The 15,956-nt window shown below is 43.2% G+C and overlaps 1 protein-coding gene across 9 annotated transcripts in view; it reads left to right on the forward strand.

Annotated features, from left to right (window-relative positions):
* Window positions 1–15,956, forward strand: part of FAM13A (family with sequence similarity 13 member A) — a 117,384-nt gene that overhangs the window by 91,762 nt on the left and 9,666 nt on the right. For all 9 annotated transcript variants that reach the window (XM_088164000.1, XM_088164002.1, XM_088164003.1 and 6 more), the window contains 6 exons: window positions 1,049–1,199; window positions 8,785–8,998; window positions 9,352–9,490; window positions 10,565–10,646; window positions 10,774–10,994; window positions 12,349–12,432. In XM_088164000.1, coding sequence (XP_088020126.1) covers window positions 1,049–1,199; window positions 8,785–8,998; window positions 9,352–9,490; window positions 10,565–10,646; window positions 10,774–10,994; window positions 12,349–12,432 — 891 coding nt within the window. The remainder of the gene's footprint in view (window positions 1–1,048; window positions 1,200–8,784; window positions 8,999–9,351; window positions 9,491–10,564; window positions 10,647–10,773; window positions 10,995–12,348; window positions 12,433–15,956) is intronic.

A 15,956-nucleotide genomic window follows, 5' to 3' on the forward strand; every position in this document is an offset into this window, starting at 1 on the left:
CTCTGTGAGGCATTACAGCTAATTTCTTTTGGAGTGACAGAAGCGGTCTCATCAGGCGCAGTCCCAGACACGCGCACTGTGTCTCTGGACTGTGGGAATGGCAGGGATTTCTGCATAAATGCACACGACGTGTGGTATGTGCAGGGAGAACAGTGCTGAGACAGACAGCACTTGCTTCTAGGTAGTACTAGCTGATGAATCACGTACTTGACAGAACTCTGCTTTTTTTTTTTTTAATATGTTTTTTATTCCTGTTCCTGGATGCTTGTGTGAATTTTTTGGCGTTTTCCCAGAGTCCACACTGCTTCCAGCTGAGATGCCAAACCCTACTGCCGTTTGGATTTGCGCAACACCGCTTTAATACCCAGAGCTCCTCCATAAATAGTTCTGCTCTCCCCACGCCCAGCTAGAAAACAACCACAGGAAATCGGGGAATGTGCAGCCAGCACAGCTTAGCTGGCACTAATTGATCTGAGCCAGCACAGCCTGCATGAGAGCATTCATGTACGTAGCCTGCACTGCTGGCTGGCTGCGGCTGCTGCCTCAGGAGCTCTGGTGCCTGCTTTTTAGAAGGCACCATATTGCTACAGCCTCACAACAGCAGCAGCAGCGTTTTTGTTGTTGCTCGAAGGAGTTGCGCTCCTGTAGGAAGTGTACGCAGCTGCCCCCCTCCCTCTCCCTGCCTCCCTGACTCCCTGCTTCCCTCCCTCCCATTTCATCCCAATCCACTACTGGAGGCTTTCTCAGCTGCATGCAGTTGTCAGGGCAGGCAGTCTCGGGAACTTGCAGTAGCTTTCTAAAGAAGGAAAAATTCAAGGAAGGCAGATGGACGGATGTTTTTGCTGGTGTGAGTGAGCAATTAGTACACGGGGGTCACAAAGCAAGGGATTTGGATTTGGAGCTGGAAACATCAGGGTCTGCTTGGATCTTTTTAGCTAAAGGCATGAGCTTACTGCTGCTGTGACTTACAGGGGTTTTTTCCCCCTTCTACATCCTGAAACGTTTTTTTTCCTTTCTCTCTCATTTCCATGGGTGTATGGGAACATAGCTGACTTCAAGTATGAAGATTCAAGAACATCCAAACATGCCTGAAAACAAGTTACAAAGAAATCAAGATGCTGATGATCAGGAAAACAGCTTTGTATCTGAAGTGCCTCGGCTGGATTTAACATCGCTGTGTGATGACAGCAACTGGGAAGGTAGGATTGTGTGATGGCTGATTGTGCGAGTGAAATGAGACAGAGGGAAACCTGACTGGGCTGGGTGTATCTTTATGTGACCATGTTCTCTTGCTAAAAACAATAGAAAAGCAACTTTGTCTTGAATATAGAACTGAAAGTTTGGAGAAAGTGGAGGCAAATGCTGAATGGTGCTAACTCTAATTGTCACTCAGAGGTGGAAAATGAAATGTTTTATTCTTGAAGTTACTTTCATGTTCTGTTTAGTACTGTTAAGTCCCTGAGGGTTTCAAGATGCCTTATTTCTTATTTCTTTCTTATTTCTTAATAATTAAACTAGACTGCCCTACACGTCTTCAATCACTGTTTGGAAATAATGATTGATTCACACCTGAAAAGCAAAGCTGGTAAAAATTACTGTCTGTTACTTTGTCTTACAAACAACGGCTTTTTTGTGTATGCTGTGAAGGAATTCTGATCAGCAGGTTAAATGGCACTGTTAAATTGATTGTATGTGATAATAAATTGCTTGAATACTATTTCTTAGCTCTCCTCTCCAGAGTACATGCTTGGTTGGCTGTACACTTACTTGTTTAAGAGTGGGAAACCAGGCAAACTCTGTTGGCGCTATGACTTTAATTTCATTTGAAATTGAGATGAAATGAAGGTGTCCAACAGTTTTGGGATCAAACCCTTTTCTAGTTACAGTGTGTGTCTGTGTACAAGCCAGAATTCTTCTGTTACTTTATGCTTTAGGAGTGAAAGATGGGTTTTGACAGGGAAGAAGCAGGAAAACACAAGTGTGGTGTTTCAATAAAGCAAGAGAGGGAAAATGTGTAACTAAATCATTGCTCTAAAATGACAGTCTCTGAGGAACACTGAGAAGGGAAGTTCTCTGTTCCTGCCTCCACAGCGAACGTGACCTAGTGTATTTTGCCTTTCCTTCTAGGAGGTGACTAGTTATGACACTTCAGGTGTGAGTAAAGAAAACCCACAGCCATGGCTGCCTTTGATTCAGCCAGGCAAGCAGTCACTGTGCACAGGAGGGAATTTTTCCATTTGGTTGCTAGGTGGGGATTCCCTGGGTGGAATCACCACACATGCAGCATGGCTGATCAAAGCACCACAGAAGGCTCCCAGGCAGCCTTGGCTGCTGGATGTTTACTGAGAGGCCAATTAGCAGAGCCCTGCAGGCTCTCAAGCCAGAGTGAGCACGTCTGCGATCTCAGAGGTGATGTGTGGCTTCAGCTGTCCTGTGAACCTTTGGAAATAATGACTTTTTTTTTTTTTCTTCCTGCATTACTAATAAGAGTCATATGAATGCATGAAGGGGAGAACACAGCTCCTTTCTGTCTGCCAGAGGCTTCCCCTTTGTATGAAAATAGTTACTTCTTTGGTACAAGTCCCTCTTAGTAAGCATGCTCTTATGTTTGGATTTTAACTTCCTTACTCTGCAAATATGAGACAGGATTATGGGCACATGTGACTGTGCTTCTCTGATTGCTCCTTCCTCCCTTCTGTTCACGTGTATTTTGCAGGAGGAGGAGGTGGGCAGTTGCAAAGGAATCAGCTGTCTGGGGTGAGAGAGACATCATCTTCTGAAATGCGTGCCTTCCAGAATCACCATTTTGTTGGTGTGGGTGAACAGCAGCAAAATGGTGCCTCAGCAAGGAGAGACTGAGTCTTTCTTAGCTGTAGATGTGGAATCAAGCTTGCAGCAGCCAGGAAGAGGAATGGAGGAGTATCTTAACATCCACTCTCAAACAGCAGAGTCTGTTGTGGAGACTGGCTTTGCAGGGCAGGGTTGTACCATACATCCACAGCTTTAGCAACCAAGACATCCTCCTTTTCCCTTCCAGCCAACCTGAATCACTCAAACCTTCACACATCTCTGCAGGATTCATGCCACAGCTCTGGTTGCATCCCCAGCAAAAAAGAGAAAGGGCTGTGCTTTCAAATGCCCTAGCACTGAGCTGTTTATTGTTTTGCTCCAGCAAATTTGGTAGGTCCATCTCTTGGGAAGTTACCTGTTCTTTCAGGACATAGTTGAGCTAATGTTTGGGGTCATAGTCCTCTATATCCTCTAGGAAATACAGATCATCTAGTGACCAGGGCAATTGCTGGGACCTTGACAAGTGACGTGTGAGAACAATTACAGGTTCAGGACTTGCGTTCAGCTGTAGCTGTCACTGCCTCCAGTCAAATGTTAGGAAAGAGCCTTCAACAATGGGCACAAAATTACACAAGACAACCTTGTGCATTGACTAGCTATTATTTGTCACCCAGGCAGGCTCTCCATCATTTAAAAAGCAGAGGGCCTTAAAAGCCCTCATTCAGGGGCACAGAACTAGGGTAACTGCTGCCAGGTGAGCTGGCAGGGCCCTGTGCCTTTCATGTTGCAGTAGAAGTCATTTCTACCAGATTTTTTTTTCTCCCATAACTTTCACCTCATAGTCAAATCTGTACACAGGGAGAGATTTGCTGTACTTCTCCAGGCTGTGTTCCCTTTACCTAAAGCTGAGCACGGAGAGGACAGAGACATTTTCTCCCTGCAATGCATAGCCTCACACTTTGCCATGTGCCTGCCTTCTGCATCCCACTCACCTGCTAAGTATAGTATTGTGTAGGAATCATGAGGCTGTTGATGCAGCACTCAGGGTGTGAGCAGTGCCCCAGCAAAATTCAAGTGCTGAACTCCTTGCCTCAGTGCATTTCCTGTGGTCCGGGAGTATTTTCCCAGTGTGCATTGGGCAGGTGTGGATCAGGGAGTTTTACTGCCCTGCATGTGGACTGAGCTGTCTCTGTGAACTGGAATGTCACATCTGACTGCTGGGTTTGCCTGCTAAGCTGGTCGGTGAGTGCCAGCTGAGATGTCTTTGGGAGCAGGCATGTTCAGAGCTGCTTCCACAGCTAAGATTTCTAATTGTTGTGGATTATGTTTGAGTTGGATGCAGTGACTGAGGGGAACAGAGTGTTCTCTCACAGGCCAGCACTGTTGTGCAGATTTCTCACCAAATGTTTCTAATTCAAGCCCAGAACTTGCTATTCTGTCCTCAAGGAAAATCTGGAAGTATGTTGCTCTCCATAGCTGCGGCTGGCCCTGTCAGCGGATTGGGCTGAGCAGGCAGCTCAGTAAATCAATATGATGTGTGATTGCTGCTGATGTCACCCGATTACTGACACTTTAAAAAAGTTCTGTAGCTGAGATTTCAAGCAGAGTTTGCAGTAACAAGCACTTATGAAACAATCAGCAGGCATTTTTCCTCAAGCTTAAAAAAACCAAAAAACAGAAGTTAAAAACACAGTTTGAGTTCAAGTATTTCAGCACTTGAGACCCTGAGGGTGAAGCTGATCTACAAATAGTTTTTACACTGACTTAATTGATACTTTCCCATGTAAAAAACCCAAAGCAGTGCAGAAAAATCCATATAGTATAGCAGAAGGGAAGCTGAATTTAGTTTTCTTTTTTTCAACACTGAGGACTTAGATTGATCAGTGTATTTGTGTGTAACTCTCTTTAGCATAAGAAATCAAAAGGTGATGAGGCACATTCTATTTTTATTACTAAGTGTTGAAAAGAAATGCATTGTTTACTGAATAGCATCAAAATATTAAAATTATATTTTGATTGTTATGATGCTATAAACAAAACACAAAGTTTTCTTGCTAGCTGAGAGATGTGTCATCTCACTAAGTGAAAAGCACTGTATTTGGGCTATTCTTTTGATCTATGTAGGAAGAATGCCTGCTGATGTATTCAAACAAGGATATTTTCATAGTTATTTATAAGATGAAGAAAATAGGTTGTTACTGAACTAGTGAATGCTTTGGATAGGGTTTTAAATTACTTTATTCATTTCATTATGAGAGGTCTTTCTGGAGTCTTTCAAGTGGCATTTGATACTAGCACCTCAGGTGTTGTAATGAGTTTAGACTTTTTAATCCCTCTGGACGTACTTCCATTTACAGTAGCTAAGATTTGGCCTCGTTTGTTTGACAGATGGGTATGTGTAAAAGCAGTGTTAGCAGCATGTATGAGCTGTGTGGCTGCAGAGAGGGAAACAGGAGATGCCTGTGGCATTTTGCTGGCTGCACCTCAAGTGGTATTTGTGTGTAGACACCCCTCTGCTGGCCCTGCAGCCCCCAGTAACCCTGTGACAAATATACAATGTAGTGATAAAAGAACAGTCAAGTTTTGTCAGCGAGATGGCTTGGAGCTCACCAGTAATACACCAGTTTGATACAATAAATCTTTCTTCTCATGTGAAGCACTTAATGGTTCAGGTTTATTAAAATCTCCAGCCTTCTATGCAGCAGGTTGGCAGAGAGGTTGTACTGCCATAGGCGATGCTCTGTGTGCCTACAGAGCTCTGCAGAGCCACACCTGGCAGATGGCTGACAGCTTTGTTGAAAGATGAGCTGGTTGTGGGATTTTGAGAGGGAGAGCAGCACTTCTGAAGGACTGCAGGATAACTACCAGCACACAGTTCACTGCTTCTGCGCCAGCTTAGAAAAGGCATGCCTGAAAGAAATGCCTAGAGAGTCAGACTAAAGCATTACAATTTTTTTTCACCCTTTCTCTGCACTGGTACAGCCATGGTGGCTAAATATTCCCCTCTTCCCCACCCCCCCCCCCCCCATGAAAAGTTGTCATTCTGGAAAATGGGGGAAGAATAGTACATGGAAAGAATGTGGAGATGAGTAAAAAACTGAGTGTTTTCCCTCAGCTGGACAGAGCTGTTCAGGACAGAAGAGGAGTAAGCATAACTGCTCTGTCAAGTCAGTGGCAAAGAAAAGGTGAAATGTTTACAATCTCCGTTGAGATTTTGTTTTTTACTTAGCAGAAAGGGGAAAGTCTGACAGCATTAATCATGATAGTGGATGCTTTAAAACTGGACTTCATAGCAGATGCTTCAAAACCATTCAGTCCAGGAGTTCAGCAGCCTTCAGAAAAAGCTAAATGCTTTGATAGCTATCTTGGCTAAATGAATAACAAAAGATATTAAGCATCCTGTTAAGTTGATTGTGCACTGTCAGAAAAAGCAGCAGCTTACCCTTAGTGGGTTCCTGTGTGTTTTTGCCATCCAGCAATTCCAGTAGTTCCAGCTGAAGAGCCTGGCACCTGGCCAGCAGGAGAGAGAATGCAGTTGGACTGCATCTCTGGTCCACTTAGTGATCTGATGTAGATAAAATCTGTAATTGTACATATCTAAATATGTTCCTTGATGAATTGCTCTGAGGGGTCTAGCCATTTTGTGTCTAGTTGTTTTGTCTTCTAAATGTATATGGTCAGCAAGGGAAACCAAATTACCCGTAGAGTCAGGCCTTCCAGGAGCAAGGGTTAAAGAAAGCTGATTTTCTGTAGCAGCCATTTCTTCTGTCAAGTCTCAAGTTTGATTTCTCTTTTTAGGACTTTCTTTTTCTTCTCCTTTTTAACACTTTCTTCTTTGGAATGGGAGTTTCTGTTTTGAGGGACTATTTTGAAATCAACAAAATAGAAAGTAGACACACCTCAGTCTCAGTTAGGTTACATAAGCTGCTTTGCTGTCTTTTGGGGTTTGATCAGAGGCTCTCTGAGCCATTGCAATTCCCTGAATGTCGCATGCTATCTGGTTTTAAATCCACCTTGGACAAAGTCACGTACATCATGCATGATTAATAATGGCTTTTTTAGCTGGTGTGGTAGGAGCTTAATTTAGTTACCTCTAAATATGCCTGATTTTTTCTAAGTTTATTCCATCTATGTAAATCCCATGGAGGTGTTATTTAACAGTTTCCAAGAGGAAATTCGGTTTGCAAGTGAGAGGTATTCAAACAATTAGAAGTGAGAGATGTCTAGAATAACTTCATGCATCATTTAACTCTCAGTCCTGCTGGTCAAATATATTAATTTTTTTTCCTTTTGTATTACCCTTTATTTTACTACAAAAGATCTTGTGAGACCCTTCCTAAAATCATGAGAGATTCAGGGAAGTGGTTGCAAAATATTTTAGTATTAGAAAATGCCAAGGCTGAACAGAGCTTAGAAAAACTCTTTTTTTCAGAAATTACCTGCAGGAAGTTCAGGCTACATAAGCTTTCCAAACATGGTAAAACAGCCTACATACACTTGAGGCTTGTGTACCCCATGGAACTGGGCCCTGTGAGCCAGGCTTGTATGTCCTTCTCTTACCTTCGAGGGGGTCTTACGCAAAAAGCTTGTGCAAAAACCTCCTGTCACCCCTTTCAGGGTAGCACATCAGTATGCATGCAGCACCAGCCTCTAAGCAGAGGTGTGCCATTTGTATCCATGTGCTAAGGAAGAAGGCGAAAGGAGGAGAGCATCATTTGAAGATGTGCAGAAGCAAAACAGCACTGAGCCCATCACTGCTGCATCGGTGATGATCTCACACTGCCCGAACTGTACAGAGGGGGAATGTTAAACAGCACAGAGATTCTGCAGGGGAATCCTCATGCAATCCACTCTGAGCTGTGTAAACGTTAACCTTGTTCAGCAAAAGGAAACACTGCTTTTTTTTAATAAACTGATAACTTCAAAAGCCCCCTCTCTTTGTGAATGAAGAATAGACACATTAGGCACAGGAAACAATTAGTCTGTAGCTCTGCGACTGGTCTGGGAGCTTTCTGTAAGGTTTTTGTTTTGTTACTTGACTCTAGAACTATTTGTTAGATTTAGAAGTTCAAAGCCTGGCTCTTAGCACCACAGGATTAGACAGTTTAAGTAGGAGCATGCAAATCAGCTTAGTAAACTATCTGAACACAAAATGTTAGACTCCTTATGGCATCTGGAGGGAGTGATCACAAGATTGAGGCGATTGCTTTCTGTAGGCTCTATTATGCTAATCAGCAGTGCTAAATTGGGTTTCCCTTTCTCTCCCACTCCACCACCTCCCTGTACAACATAGCTTTTACTTCTGGCTGGTTAGGTTGTCCAGGGGACTGAAGATTTCCTCACTTTTTCTACCATGCTGTAAGCAGCAGGATTGCATGTGAAAGGGAAAAGGGGAAACTCAGACCATATTACTATAATTGTTAATATGTGGGCTAAGTACCCTGTGGAACATGTGGTAATGTGAGGCAGCTTTTGCTTGCAGATTAGAAGAACCTATCTTACTCCTAGGCCTTGAATTTCCAATAGCAGTCAACAGGGTCACATTGGAGGTCTGGGGCCTCTAGGAGAACCATTAATACACTATTCATTTACAGCATTTGTGCATCCTGAAACTGAAAAAACTTCCTTCTGGAATCCAATTGACTTTTCTATATACCATGTACCAGTAATGCTCTCTGTTTAGAATAACTTTTTCCTCAAAGGTGCCAGCTGGCGATTGCCTTGTTTGGTGTCAGTCTATGGTAATTCCTGGTCAGCTTTTGGGTAGTTTCCTGTTGCACCTAAGAGATGACTTTATATTTTTGTAGGTTACCTGCTGTGGCCAGGCTTTGTAATGCTTTGCACACAGGGCAGATGGGAGTAGTGACCAGAGAATGCCTGGTGAAGAGTCACAGTACAGGACGAGTAGGTCAAGGTTTATCAGAAAGTTACCTGGAGTCTGTCTTATGTGTAAAACAAACCTGATAAAACCAGCCTTTGTCTTACTGTTCCCAGAGCCCATCCCTGCTCTCTCCTCATGGCAGCGAGACGGCTTAGACTCAGATGAGGCTCGCCTTTCCCCGCAGGCCGGGCGCTTGATTCGCCAGCTTCTGGATGAGGACAGCGATCCTATGCTGTCCCCTCGCTTCTATGCCTACGGACAGAGCCAGCAGTACCTGGATGATACAGAAGTGCCTCCTTCTCCTCCCAATTCTCATTCCTTCATGAGGTGGGTTGGGATTTGCCAGTGCTGACCTTCACGTGCGGCTGCAAAGGGTGTTCACGGTTGCATCAAGCAGCATCTCTTTGAATTGGCTGTGCTGGGTTGGGTTTCTGTCCCTACTCATGGAGAACTGACATTTAAAAAAAAAGTTCTTTGTAGTTAATAATTTCTGAGTTTGTGCATTAATATCTAGGCACTTGCTGAAAGAGGATGTTAGAGCATCTTTTGCTGTCATTGCAGAGTAGCAACATAGCATTCTCACTTTTGTGGGCCCTGCCTTTATTCACACAAAGTTGATGTGGCCTTCTCTGCATAAAGATGTTTGGATAAACTCTTCCTGCAATCTCTGCTCTTGGCAGGAGACGGAGTTCATCTTTAGGATCTTATGAAGACGACAGAGAAGACCTTACCCCTGCACAACTCACCCGGAGGATTCAGGGGCTCAAGAAAAAGATCAGAAAATTTGAGGACAAATTTGAAGAGGAGAGGAAATACAGAGTGAGTCTCTAGGAGTTAAGCATCTATGTGGAGATGTATGCATTAGCAGCAAAGAGGAGGGACACCAGGGAAGTGGGTCAAGCATACAGAGGGACATCAGGGAAATATGCCAAAGATACAGAGGGCTTGTAACGAGGAAAGGGGAAAAAAAGGCAGAAGACCTGCTGCCCCCCTAGAAATATGTATGCACACTGAGTAAATTACCTGCCCAGGTATTATGCAATATCCATGCAGCACAAGAGAGGAAGGCTAATGAACTCATAGGATTTTGACCACTGCTTAAGACAGTGTGTAGGAATAGCTGTGTTCAACTTCTGTTTATTTAACTTCAGCATATGGGAAGCACAGTTGCTGATCTCATTTGCATGATGGTAATCCCAGGACACCTGTGTCTTGCAGAGGAGAGAGAGCAGCTGCCTTCACTCCTGAGCAAGGAACCACAGTCAAGTGCTGCTGAGCAGCAGCAGTGTACTGGACTCTTAATTGTTCTGACATGCCCTTCTGATGCACAGAAAGCTTTGTAAGGAACTGTAAAGCTTTGCATGTGTGCATCTTTGGCTATCTAAACTGTAGAGAATTGTACTGGGAAGATCTTGCCTGCAGTAGGAAAGGCTGAAAAAATGCTCAGAGCTTGCTGTAGCCTAGAATTTGGGTTATTTGATTTCTTTGAATGTAGGGCAGCCTTTGGTGTGGATACATGTATCGTAACACTTTTCCAACTGTTCATGCTAGGCCTCCTCTATTTTAGAGGTACCCTGTTGTTAGAAAACAAAGGATTCCAATGTGCATCCAGCCCTCTGAGTCACTCCTACAACTTAATCATAGGCATGAAATGTTTTGTGTTTTAGAAAAATAAAATGCCCCTAATGATGCCCCTAAGACAGTGTTGTGACAGGCAGGAGCAAGTAAAGCAAGGTCTGAAATGAGCTGGTCAGAGGTGTGCAGCTGCCAGCCAGAAGCCAGTGCCTGTGCTCGATCCAAATTCCATTGTACCTCTTTGTGCCATACACCTGTTTCAGTGAATCGTTCCTGGTGGTTTAACACAGATTCAGCGTGACTTTTCTTTCCTCCCAGCCTTCCCACAGTGACAAAGCAGCCAACCCTGAAGTGCTCAAATGGACAAATGATTTGGCCAAATTCCGAAAGCAACTTAAAGGTGAGCAGCCACCACTGGTGCACCTTTGGGGAGTAGCTTGAATGCCTCATTTACATTTGATGTGAGGCAGTGATCCTGACACTGTCACATTTTAAAAATGAAAAATTGCTCATCTTTTCCTGTTCAGAGTCAAAACTGAAGATATCAGAGGAAGACCTTGGCCCTGTTGTGCGTCAGCGCAGCAACACACTCCCCAAGAGCTTCGGGTCTCAGCTGGAGAAGGAGGATGACAAGAAGCAAGACCTGTCAGATAAATCTGCCAAGCCTGCCGTGGAAGTGACCCTTGACTCCATCCAGAAGAAGCTTCAAGAGAAACGAGCAGAGACAAATCGACCTGAAGACATTAAGGTACAATGCAGACAGGTCACATTTAGGCCTTTAAATAGGTTACTTGTGGCTGCACAGTCACTTGTGAAAGAATTGTGGTCTTCTACATTTTGTTTAAAAGTCTGCAGCCTTTAGTCTGGGCTCACTTGCTTTAGTTCCTTTCCCTCTGCCTTTAGTATCTTGATTTTTTTCCAGAGCTCAGTTTCTATTGTATGTCACCTTGTGTTCTTTGTCTGACCCTTGTATATTCCTAATAACGTTTCTGAATTATTGCCATTTTCCTGCCCTATGTTTGGCTATTTCTGTTGTTACATCCAAAGGTTTTTGTCAAATTCTGAGTCTTCCAGTGCTTCTGGAGATTGTGTCATGTTTGCTTCTTGTTCACTCCAAAACTGAATGTTATTATCTCAGGGTGTGTTACTGCTTACCTTTGGAGTTTCACACTGAGCTCTGTTAGCTGCTCTAATCTCTGAAGGTTATCAGCAGGGAGGTGTTCGTGTCTGATGTTGTGACCTCCTGAGTTTGGGCAGCCTTGTAAATGAAGTCCTTGAGTCTGCTGACATGTAAATTGTGCAGTCCTGTATAAGAGTGAGGCAGACAGCATTATCTTTGTTTGCTAGATCTGCAGAAGAAAAACATACAGCATGTGTTTTGACTATTTTCTGACTGTAGCAAGCATCTGCAGCCTGGCCACTTACAGGGGGACTGTGATAGTATTTGGTGCTATGGTAGGGAGAAAAGGCTTGGTGTCAGGCAAATTCAGTGGGGAAATTTTGGCCAACTTAGAGAAGTCTTCTCTTAACTGTCTTCCTTTTTTTTTTTTTTTTTTTTTTTTGGCTTTGTCCTCTTGTCTGCTACAGCTTTTCACTCCATAGCAGAATTGGCAGAAAGAAACAATCTGACTGCACTTCAGTTCTTGGTAAAGTGTGTTTGTGACAGTCAAAGCAAAGGTGTCACGCTTTACCAGAGGTACTGGAGTTTGTCTCAGATTTGAAGAAAAAGGAAGGACGTGTTCTGTTGTAGAATTTACGTTTCAGATCTTAATTGAAGAAGATCCACCATCATTAAAAGTTGTATAGTGTTGTTTTTCAAAGCACACTTACAATCTGTAAATCCACCTTAGGAACATAAAATACCTTCATAAGTAAAGTTTGTGTGTTTAATCTGCCTGCATTGAACATAGGGTTCTACTCACATCAGTAGTCTCTTTGGCAATGTAGCTGGGAAAAGACAACTGGAAGCTAGAGATGGATCTTTAAAACGTAATGGTAGTATGACATGACTTTGGTTATGGCACAGATCAGTATTTTTTTGAGTCCAGGAATCTGACTTTTTTTTTTCCTCCCTTTCCCTCTCTCTGTGCTACTTTTCATAGGACATGACACGAGATCAGATAGCAGCTGAAAAAGTGGCTCTTCAAAAAGCTTTGCTGTATTATGAAGGCATTCATGGCAGACCGGTATGTACTGCAGCGGTTTTTTTAAATTTTCTTTTTTTTCAAACTGCATCTTTCTGTCTTTGTCTGTGGCAAATTATGCCCCTAATGCCCCTTTGATGTCAGGTCACTAGAACTTCTTGCTCTCCAAACCACACGTGCACCCTCTAATCCACCTCCCTGATCCTTCACTTCTGCAGCTGCTAAGGAGTCTGTTCCAGGCAGAGTGATGTTCTCACACAGCACTGGGCTGGACAGACACCTGCAGGACAGAGCCTACAGGCTGAGTGGGCATTATTTTGGCATTGTGCTCATGAGGTTTCATAGGCAGATTTGTGGCCCAGTAGACAGTCTGCATGGGAATAGTTGTCCTCTATCCAGCCAGGAAGTTTGCAGTTTGCTGATATCAGTGGTATAAGGTTTCTTGTACATTTGGTCTTAACAAGGCCAACTTATTTGTGAAGACAGAGAATTAAGTTTTGTCTCTTGTTCATCCCAGCTGTTGCAGAAACACAGTGGCTTTCCAGACCATAAAGTTGGCTTTTTATGAGTCCCTCCTTCTCTTTCACTGATGACATTATAATCTTTGTGGCCAGCTGTATAGGTAAACTAACTTAATTTCAGAGTGCTGCTAATCCCCTGAGCAGTGGCTTGGGAGCAACAAATTACTGCTTATAAGGAGTACTTGATTGGTGCAGCTCACAAATCCGTCATTCTGCTGCTGGACGAGATTCCTGATCTTTTCCTTCCAAATTATGTCTTTCTTTATCCATTGTTTTTAAATATCTCACTAATTTATTTAAATGCCTTCATGGAGTGCTAATATTGTACAGTCACAACTGTATTAGCAACATGGCAAGATGGCATAGTTATGTGAGAGGACAGGCAGATTTATTCTTGTGTAAAATAGAAAAAGGGCAGCCCAAGGGAATCCACTTAACCTTCCCTGTGTTCTCTGTGAGACCAAGTCTTTTATTGCTGCTCTTACAATGATATGAATCAACAGCTGGCATCTTACTGAAGTGAACTCACTTCAATCTGTTCAAAAAGATAAGAAGCCCAGAGCCTATCTTGTCAGCATACTTTTATTTCCACCTACCTTTTCCAATGCTTCATTTATACAATTGTTTTTTAATTTGTTTTGTTTTTAAGTAAGCTCTCTATACCTAGCAACACTGAACTGCATGGCAGGGAAGACTGATCAGTTTTTGCTGTTACCAGCTCCTGGCAGTGCAGCAGTGGAAAAGTACTGAGAGCTTGAGGAGAATGTGGATAGTGCAGCCAAAGTTTTTTTTTTCCTTAAAGATATTTAACTAAACAAGAAAAACAATGGAGCTCAGATTTATTGTGCAGCTGGGTCTTTCTGCACCAGTGATAGATGAACCTGCAAAGGTGGAACTGAACTGTTTTAGTTAAGCCAAAAGTCTGTCTCTGCAGAGATTCTTGAGTTGCTCTAACAGTGCAAGCAATGGTCTGTTCTCAGACCATTTGCCATGTGGAGTGTGCCCCAGAGTTGTGTCAAAGGTTCCATTATTCAAACAGTCTCTTTGCATTTTGATGTTCTCCCAAAATATACTCAGGTTTTACTGGTTTTACTTATGTTTACCTAATGAGACAGTGTGCCCATGTGCTAGACTTTTACTTTCAGAATATGCTTTCTGTAGTTTGCTGGTGTAAATGAGCTGCAGGGCAGGCTCAGACTCCATAGGCTTAACTTGCAATGCCTATAGTAGTTCTCTGTGTTGCTCCTTCACACTGATGTTCAGACACTGAAGGATGTTGTTTAACTTTTCCATTCTTCAGCATACCTAAGGACTTTGTACCCATTCCAAGGCTTATGTTTATTTTTCTGTACAGAACAGTGCTGTTAATCAGCTTTGAAATGTTGTTAATTGAAGGTTTGATTCTCAGCCTCAGCATAAGCCTCATCATAGTTTTGGGGTTTTTTTGAGTAACAGACTGTCTGAGCCAATAGTAGTGCTGTACCTCCTGTTCCACAAACTGCTAATCTTGTAAAGCTAGGAATAATATTATATATATTTACTTAGGTTACCCAGTTTCTCTAGTTGTATTCTGGGTGGGTTACAGAGAAATGTCCAAAGTTGGAGGCAACTTGCTAGCCAGTGCAGTTGAGTGCAGGCACATCAGCAGAAAACTCAGCACAAAGAGGACTGTGAATTGTTTGATGCTGCTCACATCCCTCTAATCCGTCAGCTGCTTACTCAATGAACAGGCAATTTGAGGCTGTCAGGAATTGGAGCCCTGCTGTGCTTTGAGGGTGTTGGACATTCTGCCCCCAGAGCTCAAGACTGCCCATCTGTATGCCCCTTACCAGGTCTGGGGATATTGCATTGAACCAGGAAAGGAATAAAGATCTTCCTTCTTTTCCTCCCTGTTCATCTGCCCCAAACATAGGGAACATAGGCTTGGTTATCAGGAGGAAGATTCTGGAGGTTATCTACCTCCAAATTCTTAAGAGTTCATCCCTGCCACCCCATTCCTGGCAATACTTACAGCCTTTCTGCCCCTCACAAGCCAAAACAATCTCTTTCTCTGGAGGAAGAATGTAAAAGCTTTACAAAGATTATGCCAGTGAAAGTCAACTGCAGACAAAATAAAAAGCAGTTTAAAAGTGCCTCCCTATCTCAAGCTGTATTCCCTTTTCTCCTATTTCTGTTGTAGAGACTGCACAAAACTCCCTAGGGGTTACGCTGTTTATGCTGATTTTTATATGGCAGTTCTTCAGGTGCTCTGGTGATTAGCAGCAAGAGAAAGGCATGACATCAGTTAAAGCTTCCTTGTAAGAGCTTTATAATCTAAAGTTAGACAAAAGATGTAATGGAAGGACACTTATAGGATGTGGGTCAGACAGTGCTGGATGATGATCAGGTTTTGCTGAGGATTATGGTTGTTTTCTAATGTGCTGTAAGAAAACACTGAAGCAATGAAACCCACCTTGAATCTGAAAGAAAACCAGAAATGAACACACTCAGTTTGTAATGCTCCCAAAACTGGGGAGGGAGCACAAAAGCAGTAAGGAGGAGTTGGGTTAAGGACAGAGCAGTATAAGGAACACATGAGGTGGACATCACAGCACTATTCTCTCTTCTCTATGCCACACAGCCCTGGCACCTTCATCTCTTCTGATCATTGAAGTGAATCCTTCCCAGCAAAGTGACTGTGAGGAGGAATGGAGGGCAAGGTTTGAGGGCTAAAAGGAGGGAAAACTGCTGGCTTGTGCAGGAAATTAGGAATAGCAAAGCCAGAAAATCAGCTTTTGTGAAATCTGTAGTTTACCATACTCAAGGGAAATCTCCTCACATTGCAACATCCAGTCAGTGCAGCTGCTTTCTCTTTTCATGGGTCATGAACACAGCTATTGAGGGCCGGCCACAAGAACAAGGATGGGACAGCTCATCTTGTGCTTAGGGTGGCAGACATGACTGCAAGCACAGAGTGCTGTCTGCAGGTCATTTTGTGCTGTGGACATCTCATCCCTAATTGGTCATTTAAACCTCCTGTCTCTTACAGCCCCTTTACAAGACACC

Source organism: Sturnus vulgaris, chromosome 4, assembly GCF_052056855.1.
Source record: "Sturnus vulgaris isolate bStuVul1 chromosome 4, bStuVul1.hap1, whole genome shotgun sequence".
Classification (NCBI taxonomy): domain Eukaryota; kingdom Metazoa; phylum Chordata; class Aves; order Passeriformes; family Sturnidae; genus Sturnus; species Sturnus vulgaris.